General features: G+C 44.7%; 1 protein-coding gene across 2 annotated transcripts in view; it reads left to right on the top strand.

Moving 5' to 3' along the window:
- IGBP1 (immunoglobulin binding protein 1) overlaps nt 1-24967 on the top strand; it is a 53533-nt gene that overhangs the window by 6050 nt on the left and 22516 nt on the right. Inside the window, exons 2-3 of one of the 2 annotated variants that reach the window (XM_038587621.1) lie at nt 20861-21102; nt 21463-21756. In XM_038587621.1, coding sequence (XP_038443549.1) covers nt 20861-21102; nt 21463-21756 — 536 coding nt within the window. The remainder of the gene's footprint in view (nt 1-20860; nt 21103-21462; nt 21757-24967) is intronic. The other variant, XM_038587622.1, reaches the window with a different exon arrangement.

Here is a 24967-nt window from a genome sequence, read left to right on the forward strand (position 1 = left end):
CCAGGTGCTGCTGATGCTGCTGGTCCACGGATCTAAATTCTTATACAAATATCAGGGTTATTGCTATGGTCATATGTTCTATGGCAGAGTTGTAATAAGAGTTGCAAACTCAAATGCTTATAACGATTAATATAAATGGGCAAGTGAAGCCACTAACACAATTAATTATAAGCTGTTTGGATTGAGACCCAGCATAACAAACAATGCAGAGGGTAGATACCTAGTCTGAGAGGTCTATGAGTCTGTATCCACTCTGTGTGTGTGTGTGTGTGTGTGTGTGTGTGTGTGTGTGTTTAATTCTTTGTGAGAAGCCCCTCATTTTGACCTAAATTTGGTAGAGGCCCCAGGGGATCTGAGAGGAGAACAAAAGGATAAACCATTTGCTGTTCAGGTGCCTCTGGATTCCTGGGATCAAGGATCCCACACACCATTTTACCCAACTGAAGGCTTCCTTGGCACTTTCCTCAGATTTCTCCCTCTGAAACAAAGGGCTCATTCATCTTCATTCAATACAATTAGCAATGAGTATCTCTATTTCTAGCCTCCCACCATCCCCCCTTGCACACACATATTAAACAGGTTTGCTGTACTCATTTTGGCCAGTAGACTACAGGACAAACCCCCCAGTTAGAGGGGGTAGGAGGTGAACTGGGTAAAGGCTCTGGGCCAGAGGAGGATCCTACATATTAGGTCTCCCTCCAGAAAAGGGGAAAATTGGAAAAGAGAGTGGTTGTAATGATATGGAAATTTGGTGATGAAAAATATATTTTGCCACAGAGAAGGTGTTCTAATTCTAGAAATCCAGTCACAAACCTGTTCCTAGGTTTGGGGAGAGAAACTCGTTTGGGAAGGGAAAGGATGGTTTCTCAAGCTGTCATTCAAACCAGAGCAAAGCATCACTGTGAACATTTGCTTTTGCTCTGATTTTAGGGACATCCTTGACTCTCCCAGTTGGAAGAGATCTTAGAGTATGTCATTTAGTCCAGCTTGCCACTGTCACCTCCCACTTGGAAACACCTTGGTGTCTTCTCTATTCCTTAAGCAGATTTTTCAGTTGGCACTTATTTTCCCAAGTAATCTTTCTCCCCCAAACAAGAATTTTACCTGCCCAGGAAAGTATGGTTCTTAGGCTCAGTTCTTGGGTATAAGTCTTCAGTAAACATGAGTCCTTTATTTCAGGGCTCAGTATCTACTGTCAGGGTCAGATGCTGGAATCACAATGCTCAGTGAAAGCACTGTTCTTCCACAAGAGGACTGTCCAGTAAGGAAACAGACTTAAGCCCAGGTTTGTAAGCACTGATAAGACAGCTCATCTCAACCCTCTTGGGACCCTTGGGAAGTGGCATTGGAGAGGAGAACCCAGCTCATTCTACAGAAGAGACAGGATGTTGTGCATTTCCTCACACCTTCCAGCCCTTTTTCATAATGGAAATACAAATACCTCCCCAAAAGGAATTATGCTAACTTTCAAAAATGAGTAGTCCGTCATTGCACACAACCTGAGCACAGAGCCAAATGAGCTAGGAGTGGGAAACACCAAGGATCCTAAGGAGAGGAAAGAGCTCTGAGAACTAGCTACCTCTCCTGCGAGAAGGCCGAGCTGCTTGCAAAGCTCCAGAGCATTATCCCTTTCACAGTATGCTCTGGACACATAGAGGGAGTCTCACCCCCAGAGGAATCAAATGATATCCTTACAAGCCTGCCTCTTGGCACCCTCCCTGTAAGATTGCATCTCTGTGCTGGATCAAGCCTGATTAGAGTTTAGAGAAGCCAAGGACCTCTTCCAGCTGGTCCTTCACAGGTGTGATGAGAATGGTGATGGCCCCCCCAGCTGGACATGAAGTTAGGCCCCAGGATGGACAACTAACAGGACCCAGTGGGGTCTGCTCCCAGATAAACTGATGCTTGGTAGGAACACCACAGCTGTGGCAGAGGCTGTGTTGAACTGCAGGAAAACCTTGCTCTGAGAATCAACCCCATTAGGTTGGAATTCCTGCTCCCCCACGTTCTAGCCCTGTGGCCTTGGGCAAGTTACTTCACTGCTCTGTGCCTCAGTTTCCCCATCCACAAAAGCAAAGAGGTACCTACCTCTGAAGTCTCCCAGGAGGCTTTAATGAGGTGTTTGTCCAAATACTTGACCCAGGGCATGGGCTCAGTGTGCTCCTTCCTTTCCCTTGGCTTGGTAGAATATGTTTATCAAGGAAAGTTGAGATATTCTGAGGCCAGCCCTGTCCCTTGGAGTGGTGACCACCTGGAGGCTTCTAGATTCTGTGCCCAAGAAAGAAAAACATGATTAGAAAAAGGTTAAGTAAAGCTGCTCTCCACCTACTGGCCAGCGTGACAGTGTACTTGTCCATCAAATACATAGCTGATGCTCTTGGGCCACGGGCTTGCTTGAGAAGAGGGTGGTTAGATCTCTTTGCCAGGTTTGCCACTGTCTGGTCTTGTGACTAAAAGCAGTCATTTGCAAGACAGCTGGCCTGAGGTGCAGTGTTTCTATGGGAACCTAATCAGTCTGTGAAGTAATCTGAACTTTGCTCCCTCCTATGTTGAACCCTCACAAATCCCCACTCCCAGCCTTCTTTCTCCCAGCTAACTTCTCCTCCTTACTGGCCTTGACCTTAAATATGGATTCTGCAAGGGAGCCTTCCAGACTATTGAACTAGCCGAAGTACCTGTACTTGGCCTGAACCCCTTGCACCTACAAGAAATGAAATGATTGTGCATTTCTGTACCAAGACTGTCACCCCACTGCCCTGGAAGCTCCTGAGGGAGGGCCAAAGCCTATTTTGTTCAGCTCTAAAACCCCATCACCTGGCACAGTGCCTGGTACATGGTATGTGCTCAGATATTTGTTAACTGACTAGATGATGCCTGCAGTGTCTCTAAGTCTTAAGATTCTAGGGTCACACAGGCAGGTTGTTTCTCTATAATCTCCAATGACAAGGGCACAGCTGACAAGCCAGAGTCTAGTCTGGAAAGGGTTTGGGACACCCTGATATATGACATCTCTTTTTTCCCCCTCTTTTGCTCTCGTTTCTCTTCACCATCCCTATTGAGGTGGTGACAGAATCTTGAGCAGTCATTCAGCCTCCACCACAGTGGAGGGAGAGAATTAGCCAACAATCCCAATAGCTCTTTTGGGTTTTGACAAAGAACAAACCAGGAGGAACAGAGAACCAGATCCAGGTGTTTCAGATCCCAGAACAAGTTCTTAAATCCTGGGTGATAAAGACAGTCCCTAACTGCCTCAGCCTGGCATACAATTGGAAGCTGGCAGATGTGTAAGAGACGCCTAGATCAGGGAGTCACGATAGCTCAGACTCTGACTGCCAGGAGAAATGTGGTTTCTGAAGTCAGAGGGCAAGAAGCTTCCCTCCTGCTGAGTGCTGAGAAGAGTCCCAGAATGAACAGGAAGTGCAAGGAGAGAGCCAACCCTGAAGGAACCATCCATCAGAGGCTCAGATTGCAACTGCTCTTCTATGCATTGGCTTAAAAATCAAATTCCATTCTAGACAAATTTTCTTATTGCATGCAAGCTGCTCTAATTTCAAGAATGTCAAATATGCGGCCAAATGCAATTACATTTTAAGCACAGCACTCGAAATATAGCACAAATTTCTAAACCAATTTTAATCACATTACAGAGAGGGCAGACATGCTCAGCAATCTGAAATTCCACCTTATCCAGAGAGCCTTTCCTGATTAGTTAGAAGAGTGGCCAATTTGCTGGCTCTGCCCTGCCTATTCTCCTGTCCACACTCTGCTGTCAGGTATGCATTTATCCTTATTCTTGTGATAGTGTAGATATGTTTTATGGATTGTTCATTCAGCCTTGATTACCTGTTAACTTGGCTTATCACATGCCTTTTATGCCTGAACAGCCCTTTGGCTGTTTCTTTCTGGTACCCCTCTGTGAGCATAGGCCTGGCCTTGGATTTCTTTCATGTGTGGCTGGCTCATCCCTGCCCCACCCTTGTGCAGGTGCTTAATATGGGTTCTTTGAAAATGAAAGCCCAGGAAGCCAGAGGCCAAACTAGGTGGTTATAGGGACAGTATGTGGTAGGGAGTCCAAGCTCCCCCAGACCTCAGGCACAAGGGATTTTTTTTGGTCTGGTCAGTGCATTGAAGTGCCATAGCATCCCTCTGGTCTGGGGAACTGGTATACTTTTTGCAGGCCAGCATCACCAGAGATGTCTGCATATATATTCTTGCCATGGGGTAGCTGGAGAAAGCATTATCTGGCTGCTTTCTCTGTGATGCCCAGTCTATCGACCAGGACCTGAGGGAACTACATTCAGGGGGCAGCTATTAGGAGGGAGACAAGAATCTTGCTAGTTATAGGGTCTGCAGCTGACTGGCCTTTGGAGTTTCCTTGCCAGAAAATCTAGGTGGCTGATTATGTTTCCCCAAAGGCCTCAGGGCTGTCATTCACAGGAAAGGGTTCCAGATTCCACACACAGACACTGCCCAGCGCTCACTTGCTCTTGCTGGCTTAGGTGTCTCTCTCCCCCTTTCTCTTTCTCTCACTTACTCACTCTTTCTGTCTCTATGTAGATGTGTCTCAGGCTCTTTCTCCCTTCTCTCTGTCTTTTTTTTTAAGATTTTATTTATTTATTCATGAGAGACACAGAGAAGGAGAGGCAGAGACATAGGCAGAGGGAGAAGCAGGCTCCATGCAGGGAACCTGATGTGGGACTCGATCCTGGGGCTCCAGGATCACTCCCTGAGTTGAAGGCAGGCACTCAGCCGCTGAGCCACCCAGGCGTCCCCTTCTCTCTATCTTTGTGTGTGTCTTTCCTTTCTCTTGCTCTGTTTCTGTGTGTGTGTCTCTTTTGGTTTCTCTCTGTGGCTTTTCTGTCTGCCTCTCTCTGCCACTACCACTCACTACTCTTCTGTCTCTCCTCTCACCCCTTCAGCACTGCTCATTCCTCACTCCACAAGCTTAGACACAGAAACACCCATTTTGTCCCTTTGACAAACACACATTTAAAAAGGTAATTTCTCTTAGAAATGAAGGGAAAGGAAGTGATCCAGAGCAGAGATGTCGGCCTCAGTCAGGATGCCAAACCAAGCCCCTTAACTCTTCTTCTGGTGTGCGTTGAGGTCACAGGGCTCCAGCCCCCAGAGGAACTGCTGTCCTCCCAGAACCCAGCTCACTGGGATATTCATGAGATAGATGACAACTTGCTGGGGCCTGTAGCATCAGATGGAGAAGTTGGGGGATGAAGGTGGACTCTGTGGAGTAGATAAATGACTTTTAAAGTCTGTCCATAATGTGAAATTCTGGGATTCTGAGATTTTACACTTGTGATTTACTTGATCCTGGAATGAGTAGACAGTATTCAGGTCTAGGCTTCATACATTAAAGGTTACAAACTAGAATATGTTCAGGGGAGAGTAAATAGAATGGAACAGGGACTAGAGACCATGTCACTGTCTTACAGCCAACATAAATTAAATGCCTACTGTGTGCCAGACACTGGACAAAGCACTGGACATACAGAGATTAATAAGGCCCAGTCTTTTAACTTCAATGAGTGATCACATCTAGAAATACAAGTTTAAAAAAATTTTTTTTTAATTCAACTTTTACTCAGTTAACATCCAGTGCAACTTTCGTTTCTGGAGTAGAATTCAGTGACTCATCACTTACATATAACACCTGGAGCTCATCACAAAAAGCACCCTTAATGCCCATCCCCCATATAGCCCATCCCCCACCCACCTCCCTCCAACTACCCTCAGTTTGTTCTCCATTGTTAAGAGTCTCTTTGACTGGTTTCCCTCTCCCCCTTTCACCTTCCCTTCCCATATGTTCATCTGTTTTCTTTCTTAAATTCCACATATAGATGAGATTATATGATTTTTGTCTCTCTCTTGGACTTATTTCATGTAGCATAATATAATCTAGCTCCATCCACGTCATTACAAATAGAAAATAGAAATACAAGTTTATTTTTTCTAAGATTTTATTTATTTATTCATGAGAGACACAGAGAGAGAGAGATGCAGAGACATAGGCAGAGAGAAGCAGGCTACACGCAGGGAGCCCAATGTGGGACTCGATCTCGGGACTCCAGGGTCACGCCCTGGGCAGAAGGCAGGCGCTCAACTGCTGAGCCACTCAGGCATCCCAGAAATACAAGTTTAATAACAACCCACATTTACTGAATGTTTACAATATGCCACACACTGGTCTAAGCTTTTTGTATGTCTTATCTGATTTAGTCCCCATTTTACAGGAAACTGAAACACAGAGAGGTTACATTTGGTGACATTTTAGTATCATAAGAATTGATTGAAAGAGGTAGGGCTATCTAGCCTGGAGAAAAGGGGGTTCAAGAGAACGTGGATCTCTTGTCTTCAGGCTTCTGTCAGAGTCTAAAAGAACATATATATATTTGTAGCCCCAGAGAGCAGAGCTGGAACCCAAGAGTAGAAGCAGATATGGACTCCATACAAGGAAAAAAAACCTGTCTTAGGAGTCAGAACTGTCCATGGCCAGGACAGGCTTCCTGGAAAGGAAGGGAGATGGCTAAGTAGAGGATGAGCATTCAGGTAGGGGGAAGGGGAAGATGTGTCTAAAGGTCTTTTGTAGTTTTTCTCATAGGGTGTACGTCTCTATTTTCTGGCTACACACTGGCTTAGAGACCCAAACATGACCTCTTTAAAGTCCTCAGTGGATCTGCATTCCAGCTGCCATGTGTCTACCTCTGTACACAGGGAGCACTTATGGCCTGACTGTGCTCATCCTCCTTCATATATCTCCTAATTCTCTTCTCTTGTCTGCCACCAAGGGGTTTGGGGCCATGCCTTGCAAAAGAATCCCACTCATAGTCTTCCCCTCAGCTTCCTACACAGGCCTTTGTGCTAACATCATTGCTGGGGAGCTCCAGACTAAGACCCAAACAGCTCTTTCTCAAGATGGTCAAACTATAGCTAACAGGACAGTCACCACCAGCCAGGTCCATGTAGCCCACAGGCCCTCATGCCTCACACAGGGTGGACTGTGGTCACCCATTGGTCATCCCAAGAGCCCTTCTCACCACCAAGATAAATACTCAAGTCTGGCACATCACACCAGCCCTAAACAAAGCATTCAGCAGTGGAGAAGATTGCTAGAAATGGCCAAGCTCATGAGGTGGCCAGAAACCCTTGGGGTTACCCCTTTCAGGGCCTGCAAGCCATGGTAGTAAAGGTCTAGACTAGCCAAGGGAGAGCAACCAAGGCCCTTGGGACAGCTGATCATTTTGTGGTCAGGGAAGACAAGGGACTGAGCTTCTGTAGGGCAAGGAGACCATGCCTGGGAGCCTTTCATTTCATTGTCCTACAGAGAAAGCTTCCCTGAGGAGAACTGCAGGCCCTGAAAGGTCCCTGTGGTTAAGGTCAGCCCCATATTGCCCGAGAGATCCAGGGAATGAAGAGTGGCAGGAGCAGACTCTTGCACATAAGACTTTGGGCTTGTTCTTCTGTTGGCCCAAAGGCTTCACTAGGAGGAAGCTGTCCTGAAGGGCTGGGTGGAGTTCCTTTTGAGGGGCTCTTTCCCCATAGCGACATGCCTCCAAAACAGGTGCAACTCCTGGTCCCCTAAGTCCACAGCTTACAGCCTGAGCATAATCTCAAAGAACCAGCTGATAAAATACTGAATCATACTCCCCTGGATAACCAGAGATGTCAAGGACAGAAGGACAGTAGAGAAATAGGGACTGGCCTCAGAACTGGGGATGCCACGGAGCAGTGAGTTGTCACATTCTGAAGACAGTTCCAGGCCAAGCTGAGGTGTTAAAGGGCAGTAAGTGTTTTGGGAATTCTGCTTACTTTGGCCAAGTGACATATGCCAAAATGATGCTGTTTCAGTTGGATGTTATGTCGTGGCCACTCTCAGATTACCACCCAGTCATCTCTTGGTGCCACCTGGCAACCTCCTTAAGCTGGGGACAGGAGATTTAATTCTAGCAAGGCCAGGCAGTTGTCAGAGAGGTTAAAATAGTGGAGATGGTATGGGATAGGGAGAAATAGAAAGGTACACAGTCAGTTATGACTCAGGTCTAATACCTGAGACTGGTATGCCCTATCCCACTCCTTGGCTGCAGGTAACTGCAGGCCACTAGGAGCTCAAATGGAGCAGCCATAAGTTGTGGGAGCAGAGAAGCAACAAAGAACATTCCTGGCCACGGTGAGCTCCTATAGCAGGAGCAAGCCAGCAAATTTTCAGGGTGTGGTTGTTGCTCAGGTGGATGTCCAACAGCAGAGAGTCTCCAACAAGGTGCCCCAGGCCAGGCAAGTCATGTGGTTGTCTGAGAATTTTGGGCTCTTGACTGAGTGGAGTCTGGCCACCTTTTAAGCAGTCATCGTCACTGTTGAGGCAGTTGGCTGAGAGGTCCAGAACCTGAAGGTGACACAAGAACTGGAACACTTTGTCATGAACCAGATGGTTATGGGCCAGGAGGTTGGAGGCCAGGATGGGGGAGTTGGACTGATGAAGCTAGTGAAGGGCCTCTGAGGCCAGACCCCCCCCCAGCTGATTGTCCTGAAAGTACAGGCTTGGTCTGGCCTCAGTTGCACTATCCCCACCCTTAGGGCTTTTAGAAGGTTGTGAGAGAGGTTGAGTTGTCCTACACTCCATGGGAGCCCTGCCAGAAAAGTTTGGAAGCCAAGGCCCCAGCAGGAAACCTAGCCTGGCTATCAGGGTGGGGGAGAGAAAAGAGTACCCCATGAGCTACAGAGTGAAGTGGAGTCAGGAAGCAAGGGCTGGATCCCATTCATCAGAGTGCCTCCCAGGGCACTGTCACATACATGACCTTGTTCCAAGAAGTAGGGGTGGTGGTTCCTGCTTTACAGATGATGAAAGACTCTCAGAGAAGCAAAGTGACCTGCCCCGTGTACAGGATTTTAATCCAAGTCAGACTGACTGAAAGCCTGTGCTGTTTCCACTATTTATCTTGCCTCCTTGAGTGTATCTCTTTCTAGTTAAAAAGGCCTTTATTCTCTATGGCAACAGGAAATTTGTTTCTAGCCATTAATGAATCCGGGGATCCTACAGTACAGTACAATCAATACAGTCCTTGCCTGTTAGAACTGGAAGAGACTTTAGAGACCATTTCTCTCTGATAACACACTCATTTTAGAGCCGAAATGACAAAAGGCTCAGTGAGAAAAAGAGGCTTGTCTGTGGGAACAGCAAACCTGAGTGGTCCCACTCATGCCCTGCCCCAGGAGCTCACAGGGTGGGGGCAGGGGGTGATGAAGAAAGGAGAGAGGCAACAGTGAACCCATTTCTGGGTTCCTTGGGTAGATACTGCCTCCCCCTCGCTACTCTTTCTTAGAGATGGGGTACCCACCCAGGATGGGAAAACCCAATTTCTAGCCCCTTCTTCTGGGAAAAGGGTCACCTTGGGAGGTTCCTTTCCCATACCCCAACTCACTCCCATTGCCCACCCTGCCCCCAAAGACATTCCTGGGTAAAAATGAGTTGTTGGGTTTTTTTGGTTTCATTTTATATTTTTTTTCAAATAGCCTCTTTTATGGTAATTATTTTTTTGTATATATTTCTTATTGGCATTCGATATGCCAATATATAGCATAATACCCAGTGCTCATCCTGTCAGGTGTCCCCCTCAGTCCCCATCACCCAGTCACCCCAACCCCCCACCCACCTCCCTTTCCACCACCCCTTGTTCGTTTCCCAGAGTTAGGTGTCTCTCATCTTCTGTCACCCTCACTGATATTTCCCACTCATTTTCTCTCCTTTCCCCTTTATTCCCTTTCACTATTTTTTCTATTCCCCAAATGAATGAGACCATATAATGTTTGACCTTCTCCAATTGATTTACTTCACTCAGCATAATACCCTCCAGTTCCATCCAATTTGAAGCAAATGGTGGGTATTTGTCGTTTCTAATGGCTGATCAAAATACCATGGACTTTATTCACAGAGTTGGAACAAGTCATCTTAAGATTTGTGTGGAATCAGAAAAGACCCTGAATAGCCAGGGGAATATTGAAAAAGATAACCAGAGCCGGGGGCATCACAATGCCAGATTTCAGGTTGTACTACAAAGCTGTGATCATCCAGACAGTGTGGTACTGGCACAAAAACAGACACCTAGATCAATGGAACAGAATAGAGAATCCAGAAATGGGCCTCAACTCTATGGTCAACTAATATTCGGCAAAGCAGGGAAGACTATCCACTGGAAAAAGGACAGTCTCTTCAATAAATGGTGCTGAGAAAATTGGACAGCCACGTGCAGAGGAATGAAACGAGACCATTCTCTTACACCATACACAGAGATAAACTCAAAATGGATGAAAGATCTCAATGTGAGACATGAATCCATCAAAATCCTAGAAGAGAACACGGGCAACATCCTTTTTGAACTTGGCCACAGCAACTTCTTGCAAAATACATCTATGAAGGCAAGGGAAACAAAAGCAAAAATGAATTATTGGGACTTTGTCAAGATAAAAAGCTTCGGCACAGCAAAAGAAACAGTCAACAAAACTCAAAGACAACCTACAGAATGGGAGAAGATATTTGCAAATGACATATCAGATAAAGGGCTAGTATCCAAGATCTATAAAGAACTTCTTAAACTCCACACCCAAGAAACAAGCAATCCAATCATGAAATGTGCAAAAAACATGAAGAAAAGTTTCACCAAAGAAGACATACACATGGCCAACAAGCACATGAGAAAATGCTCCGCATCACTGGCCATCAGGGAAATACAAATCAAAACCACAATGAGATACCACCTCACACCAGTGAGAATGGTGAACATTAACAAGACAAGAAACAACAAATGTTGGAGAGGATGTGGAGAAAGGGGAACCCTCTTACACTGTTGGTGGGAATGTGAGCCGGTACAGCCACTGTGGAAAGCTGTGTGGAGGTTCCTCAAAGAGTTAAAAATAGAACTGCCTATGACCCAGCAATTTCACTGCTGGGGATTTACCCCAAAGATACAGATGCAGTGAAACGGCAGGACACCTGCACCCCGATGTTTATAGGAGCAATGTCCACAATAGCCAATCTGTGGAAGGAGCCTCGGTGTCCATTGAAGGATGAATGGATAAAGAAGATGTGGTCTATGTATACAATGGAATGTTACTCAGTTATTAGAAATGACAAATACCCACCATTTGCTTCAACGTGGAAAAATGAGTTTTGAGGTAAAAACAAATGAGTTCAATTCTTGGCTTTACCATCAACTAGCTTAATAAGGCAAATTCTGAAGTTTCCCTGAGTCTCAGTTTCCTGACCTGTAAAATAAAGATACTAATACCTCTCTCATAGACTTGCTGTGGAGATAAAATGCAATGACATCTATAAAGCACTTAACACAAAGTACTCATCTATAGCTATTCCTTTGTCCCTTTCCTATCCACCACAGACTCCCATATTTTCACCCCAGACTCGACCAGAAAGGCAAAAGTCCCCAGCATGGGGAAGTTAGGTGCTGTGGGGCTGCTACCCACGGGCTTCAGAAACAGCAAGGCCAGGATCAGGCTGATGTCTGGTTGGGCCTTGCTTTTGGGCTCCTTCAGTTTTTCTCCAGACCATGAACTTGGCTGGACCTTGGGTACTTTTAAATAGGCCCGTGCCAGGCAGGAAGTGCTGATGTAGGATGAAAAAAGCAAGAACCAACCAAAAAAGGAACCAAAAAAGCAACTTCTCCCTGGGGGAAACATAAGGCAAAGAAGTTGGGGAGGAGAATGAAGGCCTTCAAAAGTGAAAAGGAAATAGAGGAGAGTTGCCAGGTTTTTCTAAGATCTTGAGGTGCCAGGAAATGAACAACATGTGAACTCTTCCCTGACCAGCCTATGTTTTCCTCGGTTCTATGGGGTCATTACAGGGAAACCCCTTCAGTGGAAGAGAAATCTAAGCTCTGAGTAAATTGGCCAGCCTCTCAGCCCCTATATCATTGGACCCTGGCTCAGAGATGAAAGTCTGAGGATGGTAGCCAGGTTGGATCTGGTACCTCTGGTAAAGGTACCTGCCTCTACCACTTGGCAGGTATCCTGCTGGGTGCCCTCCATCCATCCACCCAATTCATTAGTGCCAAACCCTGTTGGGGGATAGAAGAGCTCAGGTCTCACTTGTATTGAAACACAAAAACTACTGTGATTTCCTTCTCTGGTCCTGGCTCTCCTTCCCTTTATAGGCGAGCTCTTAGAAAAACTTAGTTGCTGATTGCTCCCTCTGAAAAAAATCCCTGGACTTTATCCCTTGGTCTCCATCTCCATTTCCACTACAACTTCTCTGATTGAAGTCCGGCTCAGCTCTCACCTGCCCTCCTTCACAGCAGCTGGACTGCTAAGCCAGCAATTATAGCCATCCACTGCCTTGCTTTATGCTCTTTGATGACTCCCCATTGCCCAGCAGATCAGTGCAGCCTCCCTCCTTCACCTGGCATGTGAAGCCCTTTGTGATCTGGCCCCTGCTTATCTGTTCTTATTTCCTGTTATTCCCCCACAAGAAACCTGCATTCCAGTCATACTTAAGTAATTGCAGTTATTGGAATATGCCCATGCTGTTTCACACCTCTCTGTTTGCATATACCATTCTTTCTTCTTGGAATGCTCTTTCCAGCTTGGCTTTCTGGCAGTTTGACTTTCCTATAAGCTGCAGCTGAAATGTCATCTCTCTTTTGAAACCTTCCTTGACCTTCTACCTTTCCTTGGCTTTAGACTCCTAGTCACCTAGGTGGCACCCTCCTCATCCTCTCTGGCCAGTTCTTGTCATGTCTGGTCTTACTTATCCCCACCCCAGCCCCTGATTTTTTTCCTCTTGAGGTTTATTCTGTATCAGGAACTCTGCTAACATTGTACATACATTATCTCATTGAATCTTCACATTGCCATTATTGTCCCCATTTTACAATAAGAAAACCAAGGCTTGAGGAATCTAGGTCAGTTACCCAACATCACCCAGGATACAGGGTCAATAAGCAGCACAGTGGAGATCCAAACCCAGGCTGACTTAAAAGGCTTAACCCTGTCACTAGTTTTAACCCCTTCAAGTGCTGTAGTAATATTAGGAGAGGCTTGCTGGGTAGAAGCAGGGATGAAATTCCTTTGGGTCCATGTGCCCTGATGTCCTAGAGGCTACAGAAATGATCTTGGGGCAGCCTAATGGTCAGAATCTGTAACTTAACTTCTTCCATCTGAGACAGAAAGCAGGGTGAGACAGGAAAGAAATTAGTACCTTTCTCCTTTTTTGAGGGGAGGGGCAGAGGGAGAGAGAATCTTAAGTAGGCTCCATGTCCAGATCTCACAACCCTGAGATCATCACCTGAGCCAAAATCAAGAGACATACACCTAACCAGCTGAGTCACCCAGGCACCCCAGAAACTAGTACCTTTCTAAGAAGAAAAAGATAACAAAGCTTCAGGTACTGACACTGCTTACTTCAACAGCCCACACAATATCCCCTGGCCATGCCTAGACAGAGAAGGTCAAACAGTTCTGGGCAAGACTGACAGGTGGCAGGGAGAGGGGATCAGGAAGAGCAAATGAGGCTAGAGTTCAGGCTCCAACTGCCACCTGGTGGTCAGCCTTAAAGAGGCAAGTGGATGGGGCTGGGGTGCTGCCTTGGCCCAAGCCAAGGGGCTGAGAGGCGGCTCAAGTGGGCTGGCCCCTGGTTCACAGTATTCATTCAATCACTCATTCATTCATCCATCTTTCCACTCATTTCTTCATTCAACAAATGTGTATTATACCAGGCAAGTCAAGGCGCTGGGAATACTGCAGTGAATCAAACAAAAATGCCTGCTGTCACTGTGCTCCTATTCTAGTGGCGGGAGACAAAAAACGAGGAAGTAGATGACATGGTATGGTGGATGGTGATGAATGCTATGGAGGAAAAGCCAGGCAAGGGGTGAGCAGAACCTTTGCCATTTTAAATAAAGCCACACTGAGGTGAAAATTGAGAAAAGACCTGAAGGAGGTGAGGGAGTTAACCATGGGGTTGTCTGTGGGAAGAGGATTCTAGGATAAGAAAACAGCCCAGGAAAGACTAAGGTAGGAACAAACATATGTGATTGAGAAGCAGTCAGGAGGCCAGTGTGGCTGGCTAGAACAGAGTGAATAAGGGGGAAGAGTGATAGGAGATGAGCACAGAGAGGTAGGCAGGGGTAAGATCATGTGAGGCTCTGAAGGGCTGTTTTATATACTGAGTGAGATGGGAAGCCATTGGTATCACCCAAGCTGGCAGGTGGCACTAGGCATTCTGTCTCAAAAGCCTGTGCTATGCAGTACTACTGAGATAGAACATAGGCCAGAACAGGAATGAGATCCCAGAAATAGCCCCATACAAATATGCCCAAGTGAGTTTTGACAAAGATATAAAAATTGAGTACAGGAAGAATAGTCTTTCCAACAAAATGCTGTTGGGGCAATTGGACAACCATAGGCAAAAAAAGAAACCTTGACCTAAACGTCCTATCTTATACAAAATAGAACACAAAATGGATCATTTATGGATGACTTCAAAGGTATGACTTAAATGTAAAACATAAAATTTAAAAACTCTCAGGAAAAAATACGAGAACATATTTGGGACCTGGCGCCAGGCAAAGAATTTTTAGGCTTGACACTAAAAGCACAATTCATAAAAAGAAAAACTGATAAATTGAACCTTGTCAAAATTCAAAACTTCTGCTCTTTGAAAGAAATCTTTTATTCTCTCTCTCTCTCTCTCTCTCTCTCTCACACACACACACACACACAAATCAACATTCACAGCAGCTTTGTTTAGCCCAAAACTGGAAACAACCAAGATGTCCTTCACCAAGTGAATGGTCAAACAAACTGTACATCTCTGGAATACTACTCAGCAATGAAAAGGAATGAACGGGCAGCAACTTGGATGAATCCCCAGGGAATTATGCTAAGTGAAAAAAGCCAATTCAAAAAGGCTACGTACTATATAATTCTATTTGTATAGCATTCTGGAAGTTCTAGAGATGGAAAACAGATATGTGGCTGCTAGAGATGAGGGGAGGCAAGTAACCAAGTGTAGTTATAAAACGGCTACACAAGGAATCCTTGTGATGACTGAGGTACCTTTTCTGGGGCTGTGATACATGAACCTCCACATGTGACAAAACTGCACAAAACACACACACAATTAGTTCATGTAAAACTGGTGAAATCTAAATAGGCTCTGTGGATTGTCTCTATGTCAGTTGACTGGTTTTGATACTGTACTACAGTTATACAAGATGCCAGCATTGGCAGAGGTGGGATGAAGGATGCCCTACAACTTCCTATGAATTACTTCAAAATAGAAATTTCAAAACAAAAAAACCCTAGAAGAGACCTTGAAAGATTATAAACAAAACCTTGGAGTGTTTTATCAGAAAAGTTTGAGGACCTCCACTATGCCAGTTTAAAAACGACAAGAACACCCACAAGATTGACCAGCATTCATACCTAAGAAATCAATGAGAAGATCAGAGCTACTATGATCTGACATTAATAAGGGGGATATCCAAGATGACAATGAGCCCAATATTCTTATTTTACAGGTGGGGAAAATAAGTCTCGGAGATAGGAAGCTACTTGTCCAAGGCCATATAGCAAAAGAGAATGATGGAAATAAAAATCCTTTTGGTTCCCAGTTTCAGTGAGGATGATAAGGGGCTCAGTGGGAGCAACAGGCAAAGTGCCTTCATCTCTGTGAACATCTCTTCCTTAAGCTCTGCAAAATGGCTGGTGGTGAGTTCCAGTACTTAGCCCAGTGCCTGGCACATAATTGGTACTCTATAAACTGTAGGTTTAGGAAACTAAACCTCTCTTTTTGAGAGAGGGGTCACCATGCCTTCAAAGCCAGGAAAGACAGAGACAAAGACTGCGGCCACAGCAAGGAGTCGCCCCCACATTCCAGCCTTCCCTGAGTTCTAGACCTTTAGTAGAGATTGATCCTGGTACTATCCTGGGGGTAGGGCTGAGGGTCACCATGGAGATGACTGGGGAAGGGGGATGAAACTTTTAGTTTCTATGGTAACAGCCTGAGAAGCGGGATATGATTTGGCAGAAAGGTTGAGGAGCATGTAATTCTTTCCACAGAGATGGGGAGGGAGCTTTCTGAGGCTCACTTAGGAGTGGAAGTAAGAGAATCAGAGAAATGAAGCCTCTCATTTCCATGGTGACAGATGGGGGAGGAATTGAGTCACCTAGGGAACCTCAGGAAGTGAACCTCTCTCTGATGCTAGAGGGCTACTGGGGATTCACTTAGACCTATTGAAATATTTTCACTGTTCTTCTATGTACCACCTCAAGTCATCTCTCATATCACCTGCATGCCCCCATACTTTGGGAAAGGCTGGACAACTATATCTACTATAGTCCCTTTCAGAGCTACTGTGGAGTTCAGTTGACACTTTATTTTAGTTCTTTCAAAATAAGTGTTATACAAATGAGCATGCAGTAGCCCCTGCTCGCCTTTCATGATCCATGAGTGCAGAGGGTTTGTTTGCCTTGTTCATTCCAGTGCCTAAGAACAGTGTCTTGCATTTAGCAGGCATTCAGTAAATAAAGTATGAATGAATAAATCACCTACCTGTTGTTGCTTTTGACTGTAAGTTCCAATCATAGGAAAATGGTTCAGGCTCCCCCCACATGCTGTCACCACTCAAGACTCAGTTTCAGCATTATCTCCTTTGAGGAGTCCTTCTATGAACCTTCTGGCTAGGCTCCCTTCCTGGGGGTTTTCCATCACACCCTCCGTGTGTCGCTATAACAGCATTTACCACATTACACTGAAATCATTTGTTATCTCTCTCTCCTTCACCTTAGCTGTTAGAGCCTTAGGAGCAAAGACTATGCATATGTGTATCACAGCAGCTAACACAGTGGCTGGCCCACTAAAATACACACAATAAATACTTAATTGAACCAGATGTCTCCCTATAGTTTTTGCCAAATCTACACTCCCCTGGCTGACTATATGTTTTCCATAACATGGACCAGCTTACTGATTCAATCTTATTTCCTTTTGCTCTTAACACAGACCGTTTACATGTTCGTGTCCTCTTTTGTTCTCCACCAGGGTCTATAAACTACCCCCTCTTCTGTAGTATAGTGTAGTGATTAAGAGCTTGAGCTCTAGAATTGGATCTAAATTCAATGAGCTGGGTTCAAATCCCAGTATAAGCCAATACCAGGGGCCAGTTACTTTAGCTTCTCTGAGCCACAGTTTCCTCTTCTGTAAAACAAGGTTGTAACAACATCTATTTCTCCTGGAAGTTGTGAGGGATTCATTGAGAAAATGCATGTAGAGTACTTTGCATAGTCACCTGGAAGAAGTGAGCACTCAGAGAAGGTTATGCATTATTATTATGGCACATGATTCTTTTAACGTTGAGTCCCTCCGTAGCAGGTAGTGAGGTCAACAAAGACAACAGGGTCTTAACTGAGCTCCACAGTAGCTCTGAAAGGGACTATTGTATAATTGTCCAGCCTTTCCCAAAGTATGGGGACATGCAAGTGATATGAGAGATGAATTGAGGTGGTACATGGAAGAACAGTGAAAATATTTCAGTGGGTCTAAGTGAATCCCCAGTAGCCCTCGAGCATCAGAGAAAGGTTCACTTCCCATGGTTCCCTATGTGACCCCACTCCTCCCCCAGCTTAATAAACTTGCCACTAGTTAGACAAATTCAGATCTCAAAAATTCTTGGTGAGGGGTGCCTGGCTGGCTCAGTCAGTAGAGCACTCAACTCTTGATCTTGAGGTTGTGAATTCGAGCCCGATGTTGGGCACAGAGATTACTTAAAAAAATATTTGGTGAAGATAGTTTGAACCCTAAGGATAAACTAATGATTCCCCAAATAATTTTTGGCAAGTTATAGCCTGCTCTTGGCTTTACCCTCTAACACAAGTTGATCTCATTTAGTGCTGTTGCTGGCATTTCAGGTCCAAATATCTGTAGAGTATTAATCAGTTGCTGGCATTTCAGATCCAAATATCTGTAGGGTATTACTCGCTTGGGACAAAACAGCAGCTGATCTCTAAAGCAGACTAAAGAAGATCTAAGATGCCAAGCACATCAATTCAGACAGGCAGGGAAAGGTCTACTTTAATGTTTCTCTCATCAATCACACAATTGGTTTTCCAAGATCACAAATCTGTATTAAGATCCACACATGACCAATGAACATCAGGGAGTCACACCAGAAAATACATGCAGTCATCTCAGTTCTACAGTCATGTATAGGTTACTTAAAATGCTTTCCACTGTTCTCCTGAACTCTAGTTTCGCCTCATCCCAACTCACTCTTTATACTGTTGCTTAGTTAATCATCTTAGCTGTGTGACCTTGGGCAAGTCACCTGACTTCTCAGTGTCTCAGGTTCTTTATCTGCAAAATGAGGGGGCTGTGCTAGATTAGTATTTTTTATACTGTGTTATTTAGAGCCCCTTGAATCCCTCAGAGGTACGTTGGTGCCTTTGGCACCACTGAGCAGGTTGGGAGAAGAGGTGGGCCAGAGGCTGAGTTGTCAGGCCTCTGTGTATCCACTTTAAAACACAGCAGCTGTTTTAGAAATTATGGGCCCCTCTCAAATCTGGTTTGGAAAATGAATTCTGCTATTACAAAAAGTTTAAGTACCATTATGTTTGCATGATTTCCAAGGGATCTTCTGGCTTCCCTAAAGTAGGATTTTTTTTTTAAATGGCTTTTAATGATAACGTGTTTATACACAGAAACACAGTAAGCAATTCATTTTTATTACTACCTTTTTTTCTAACCACTTTTTAAGCTGTTATCTCAAAATAAGATATGACACAATACTTAACATGACAATTTAAATATGCACTCTGACGTCAATTGGCAACTCCCATAAAGACTGTCATTTTGAAAGCCATAGAAAAGGGGCATACAAAAATAAATAAATAAATAAATAAATAAATAAATAAATAAATAAATAAATAAATAAGAAAAGGGGCATACAAAGTTGAGGAGCAAATTCAAATTCTGCATATATTTGTTTTTCTCTTAGGTAACAGCAACTGCATGGAAACTGATTATCCTTAGTCTCACAATTACTGAGTTTCCAAGTCTCCCCAAGTACTATCTTTCTTCTTTGTATTCCTGGCTGAGACTGACCTGGAAAGTTCAGTTTACTAGAGTAATTAGAGGTGCCAGACAAATCAAATAGGTAATTCATCAGAGCCACCTTTCTTCCTCAGCTTCTAAAGCTGAGGGATTGCCAGGTGAGGTTTATTAGAAGATTTATGGGTCCTTAGAAGCCACTGGCTTTGTCACAACTGGTTGGGCAAGTCGCTTACCCTTTCTGGTCTGTTTTTTCCTCTGCTTTTTGAGGTCTCTTTCCAGCTTTGAAATTCTCTGACTGCATATCATGTCTGAGAAGCTTTCTGAAGTACTCTTAGCATGGAATGACTTGTCATTGCTTAGTTTCCCAACAGCCTATGCAATACAACAGATCCCCTGGTTCTGTACTGTCCTATATTGCCCTCTAGTTGTTTTTACGTGAACTTTTTTTTCTCAACTATAATTAGTTTAAAATATATTTAGTTTAAAAAGCTTATTTTCCAAGTTAAGCAGTGTGTATTCTGCTCAATTTAAACCCCCTAGGACAATTTGGGGGCGTGTCTGGAAGTAATCCATATATATTTATATTGATCCATTCAAAGCAATGACACCCCTTTTGTCAAAGTCCTGAAATTCTATTTTTACATCAGTACTGTCCAGTAGAAATATAATATGAACTCAATATGTAATTTTAAGTTTTCTAGTGGGCATGGTAAAGTGAAAAGCCACAACTGAAATTAATTTGAGTATGTTTAACCCAACATATACAAAATATTAACATTTTAACATGTCAGTCTACAAATTGAGATAATTGATGCTCTTTTTTCCGTGATGTGTTCGAAATTGGATATTTTACATTTCCAGCATATCTCACCTCAAAACAGCCACATTCAAGGTCTCAATAGTCCCATATGGCTAGAGCTATCCTACTGAACAGCGCAGCCCTACACGTTTGGGCTGAGTCCCAACCGAACAATTATTTTTCCATGTTTAGGACACTGAGCACTAGATAAGACCCAGGCACTAGGTTAGCCGCAGGGGTGTAAGAATTAATTAGACTCATTCTGGTAAGGGAGATAGCTTGGGAAATCACTAGCTGTAACACACTGTCGTAGGTGTTCTGACAGAGATCTACAGAAAGTAAAAAGTTTCAGTGGCTTGGCGGGGTAAGGGGGCTCAAGGAAGGTCTCACAAAATAAGTAACTTTTGAGAGGAAGCTGGCTATGGAGTGACTAGAATTGCAGGTTACCAGGGGGTGTGCGTGTGTGTGGGAGGGATGACGTGAAGAGGACGGGCGAGGATTGGCTGGGAGAAGCCTGGGGCTCTCGCGGCTGCTGGATGGACGGAAGCCGGAGGGGGGCGCCACTGGCATTTGCACGCGCAGACGACCGAAGCCGGGGAGCGGCGTTGCTGCCGGATCTCTGGCTGCCCCGGCCCCTCAACCAGGGGAGCGCCTCGAGAGGTAAGGCGCGCTCCTGGCCGGCTCCCGCAGCTCGCTCTGAATTCCGCCTGGTCACGCCAGGGCTAAGCTCAGAGCCCACGGAACTTCCCAGCCTGGCGTCAGCGACCCGCAAAACAGCAGCCGGTGCTGTGCTTGTTAGTTTGCTTGCTTTTAGCAGATGCTTACTACTTGTGATAGGCAGCCGCATGCAAAAATGAATCTATGGAAACAGTTGCCAGGGTCGGCGATCGACGGCTTCCGGAAGTTCTTTGACCCTTTGGTAACAATAGAGCGACTGGACCAATACGGCCCTCCTTCCGGTTTCGTTTGCGCTCACCGAGTTCTTTTTTCCCAAGTTTGCCTTTGACCCCGGAAGTGAGGTCTTCCGCGTTCCTCCCTCTCCCAAGATGGCAACAGCCGAAGACGAGTTACTGCTACCGCGGCTCCCCGAGCTGTTCGAAACCAGCAAGCAGCTTCTAGACGAAGTGGAAGTAGCGACTGAACCCACCGGTTCCCGCATAATCCAGGATAAGGTGTCCAAGGGACTAGACCTCCTTAAGAAGGCTGCCGAAATGTTATCGCAGCTCGACTTGTTCAGGTATGGGGGACAGGGGAATAACGTCTGAGGACGGAGGTAATAATGGTTACCAAGGGTGGAACCATTGAGCCTGGGTGGAGGAGATCCTTTAAAAGGCCTAGGAACCATTTATTCCTACCTCCCACTGCGATCTTATGTAGATCGTTTATTCTCCACCTGACTTGGAGATAGTTGATATCCCACGACTCTGCTCCCTAAGTTGGCTGTTTGCATAAGCATTGGGTGTGAGTGGTCAGCTACTTTAATTCCTCCTGCCTTCTCCCGCCACACACCCACCGCAGCCCTCTCCTCCCCCTGGAAGCAAGGGCTACAGTGTGAATGCCCGTCCAGGCTTCACAGCCTCCTCTTTGCTCTTTCCAGCCGAAATGAAGATTTGGAAGAGATTGCTTCCACTGACCTGAAGTACCTGATGGTGCCAGCATTTCAAGGAGCGCTCACCATGAAACAAGTCAACCCCAGCAAGCGTCTAGATCATTTGGAGTGGGCTCGAGAACACTTTTTAAACTACCTAACTCAGTGCCAGTACTATCATGTGGCAGAGTTTGAGCTGCCCAAAACCAAGAACAACTCAACTGATAATAACACTGCTAGTTCCTCCATGGCCTATCCCAGCCTCGTTGCTATGGCATCTCAAAGACAGGCTAAAATAGAGAGGTGGGTCAATAGCTGTACCTTGAGGACTGCCCAGTGGCAGTGCTTTGGGGGTGGTGCATGTTTTTTGGGGGTGGTGAGGGCAACAGTGGTATCTGTCACTCTTGGTTCATATTGAGCATTAGGCCCTGGTGAGAGTCAACCCTCCTGAGTATTTCAAGACACCTCTGCTTTTGATAAGATGGTCATACCTAACCATCAAGCCCCTGCTACCTTGTGGTTCCCAGCAGTAGAATCTAGTTTAGCATAGCATCTCCCAGTCTTTTCCCACATCACAGCATAACATTATTCATATGTACAATGGGGTAGATCTCTCTGAAGGGCACAGCGTCTTGTAGCAATAATCCACTGATGATCCACTGAGTGAGAAGTTCTCAAAGAGTAATGGATCAGGTGTGTAACATCCTCAGCTGATCTTAATCCTAGCACAGCTTTGTTGTGTAACCTTGAACAAGTTGTTTACTCGCAGTTTTAAAAAACATTTAATGAGTGCTCAGTGTCTAGGAGCTACTCCAGGCACTGGAGCTAGAAACTGAGTATGGGTGTTTGTATGAGTATGGGTGGTCTCCACCTATACTCTGGTGAGGAAAAGCAAAGTAGCCATAAAAAATGATATGATAGAGAAATGCACAGGTACTGTGAGAGCAGACAGGAGGGGCACCTAATCAAAGAGAGTAGGAGAGAGGAGAAGGCTTCCTGGAAGAGGTAACTCCTGTGATGAATTGTTTAAGGATGAATAGGAATGTTATCTAGAGGACAAGGAGAGAAGTGCATTAGCCAGCAGAGGTAATAGCGTTAATAAAGCTACAGAGATATTAAAGATATTAAGATTACAGTGCTAGGGCGGGGTGTGTGGATAGGGAACAACTGTAAGCAATTAGATAATGCTAGAACATGTAGGCAGGTGGAGAAATGGAACGATGCTAAAGAACGTTGTGGGGTCCAGACCAAAGAGAGCTTGGGGTGTGAGGAAGGTAAAGGAACAGCCCTGCTGCTAAGAACTTGGGGAGGGATTTGAATCCCAGTTCCACCATTTAATCACTCTCACTTTGAGTAAGTTGCTTAATCTCTTGGTGCCTTAATTTCCCCAGCTGTAAAATTGGATAATAATGGATCTTTCTTCATAAACTGGTTTTGAAGATTAAAGGATTAATACATTAAAAGCACTTAGCACAGTGGCGGATGCAGTAAGTACTCAAAGTTAGCTATTGTTATATCTTTGTAGCTGAGAACAGATTGTGGTGTCAGAGACCTGGGTTTGAGCCCCAGCTTCACTTACAAGCCGTTGTAATTTGGGTGACGTATTTAACCTTTCTGAGCCTCAGGGTTCCTCATGTGTGAAATTATGTGCAAGTAATAAGGGTACCTGTCTTGTAGGATTAAGAAAAATAAGATAGACCACACAAAAACAGCATAGTATCTGGCACGTAGTTAATATTCTGTAGATGTTACTTACTAGTAGGCCTTCCTAAAGAACCTAAATTTTGGTTGGTGACTGGGATCCACTAGAGATTTTTGGGGTTTTTAAAAGAGTAGCATGGTCATGTTTGCATTTTTTAAAAATTTTTATTTATTTATTCATGAGCGATAGAGAGAATGAGGCAGAGGGAGAAGCAGGCTCCATGCAGGGAGCCCGACGTGGGACTCGATCCTGGGTCTCCAGGATCACACCCCTAACTGCAGGCGGCGCTAAACCGCTGCACCACCGGGACTGCCCTGCATTTTTATTTTTATTTTAAGATTTTACTTATCTGAAAGAGAGCGCACATGAGCAGGGGGTAGGGGCAGAGGGAGAAGCAGACTCCCCACTGAGCAGGGAACCCAATGTGGGGCTCCATCCCAGGACCCTGAGATCATGACCTGAGCCGAAGGCAGACACTTAACTGACTGAGCCACCCAGGCTCCCCTCATATTTGCATTTTAACTAGCACACACCGGCAGCAGTTAGGAAGCAGTGTAGCAGAGTTAGGTCACAAGTGATGAGGCATCACTACAGCAATGGCAAAAGAGATAAGAGGGATGTATTTATTTACAAGGGTCGACCCTTCAGAAAACCTGCTGATCAGTTGGTTCTGGAAGGTGGGGTATGGAAGCAACAAGGGATGTTTGTCATAGGTGGATGGCTTGCAGAACTCCTTAAGATGGGGAATAGAGGAGGAAGAACACATCTGGGGATAGGAGAATGTATGAATTCAGTATTGAGCCGTGTTGCATTTAAGGTGTTCTAGGAGTCATCCAGGTAGAGGTATCCGGTAGTGTGTAGCTCACAGGAGAGGTCTGGGCTAAAGAGCTGAAAATTGATTCCTTCATTTGGCAAATATGTATTGGCCTTTTCTTTTGTGCCAGAAACTATTCTAAGTAATGGAGAACCAGATGATATCCATGCCCTCGTGAAGCTTTTATTTTGGTGGAGGAGACAGACAATAAGCTAGTAAATCATGTAATTTTGGATGATATGGTCTATAAAGAATAAGAAAGTATGGTTCAGGGTTAGTTTGTGACAGTGAATAATTTTTGAGGGAGTAGGATAGACTGCTAGGAACTGGAATTCAGCATCCTGTCTTTTGTCAGAAGATAAGGGCAACCCATTGGCATATAACAGAAAGTTTCGAACAGTAAGTTTGGTATCCAAATAATTATAGTACATCCAAAAAAGGCCTGTAAATGCCATAGAGATATACAGGGTGGTAGAGAAGAAAGACCAGGAAGTAAGCACATCTGGTTGGAGGGATGAGGATGAGGTTTCAGTATGTAATAACATTTGAGATGAGCCTTGAATTGTGCTTGAAAACAGAAATTACAGATTTTCCTGAATATAAAAGTAATAATACTCATTGTGGAAAGTTGGAAAAATAATATTTTTAAAATTAAAAAGGGCTTAATCCTAGCACTCAGAGATCTTTGTTAACTTCCTGATGTATTTCCTTCCAGATATTTTAGTTAATAAATTTGGAGTAATACTGTATATATAGTTTTTTTTTTAATCCTTTTCAAACCTAACATTGTATTGTGAGCATTTCCTCATGCCTTTTGAAACCATGGTATTTAATGGTTCCATCCCATAGTTGTACCATAGTTATTTAATCTTTTAACACCAAATACTTAGACTATATACAGGTTCGGGGTTTTTTTGTTTTTGCTCTTCTAAGTAGTAGTATGAACAGACATCTATAACTGCATCTGTCACTGTTTTCTTAGGCTAGATCCCCAGAAG

Source organism: Canis lupus, chromosome X (assembly GCF_011100685.1).
Source record: "Canis lupus familiaris isolate Mischka breed German Shepherd chromosome X, alternate assembly UU_Cfam_GSD_1.0, whole genome shotgun sequence".
Classification (NCBI taxonomy): Eukaryota; Metazoa; Chordata; class Mammalia; order Carnivora; family Canidae; genus Canis; species Canis lupus.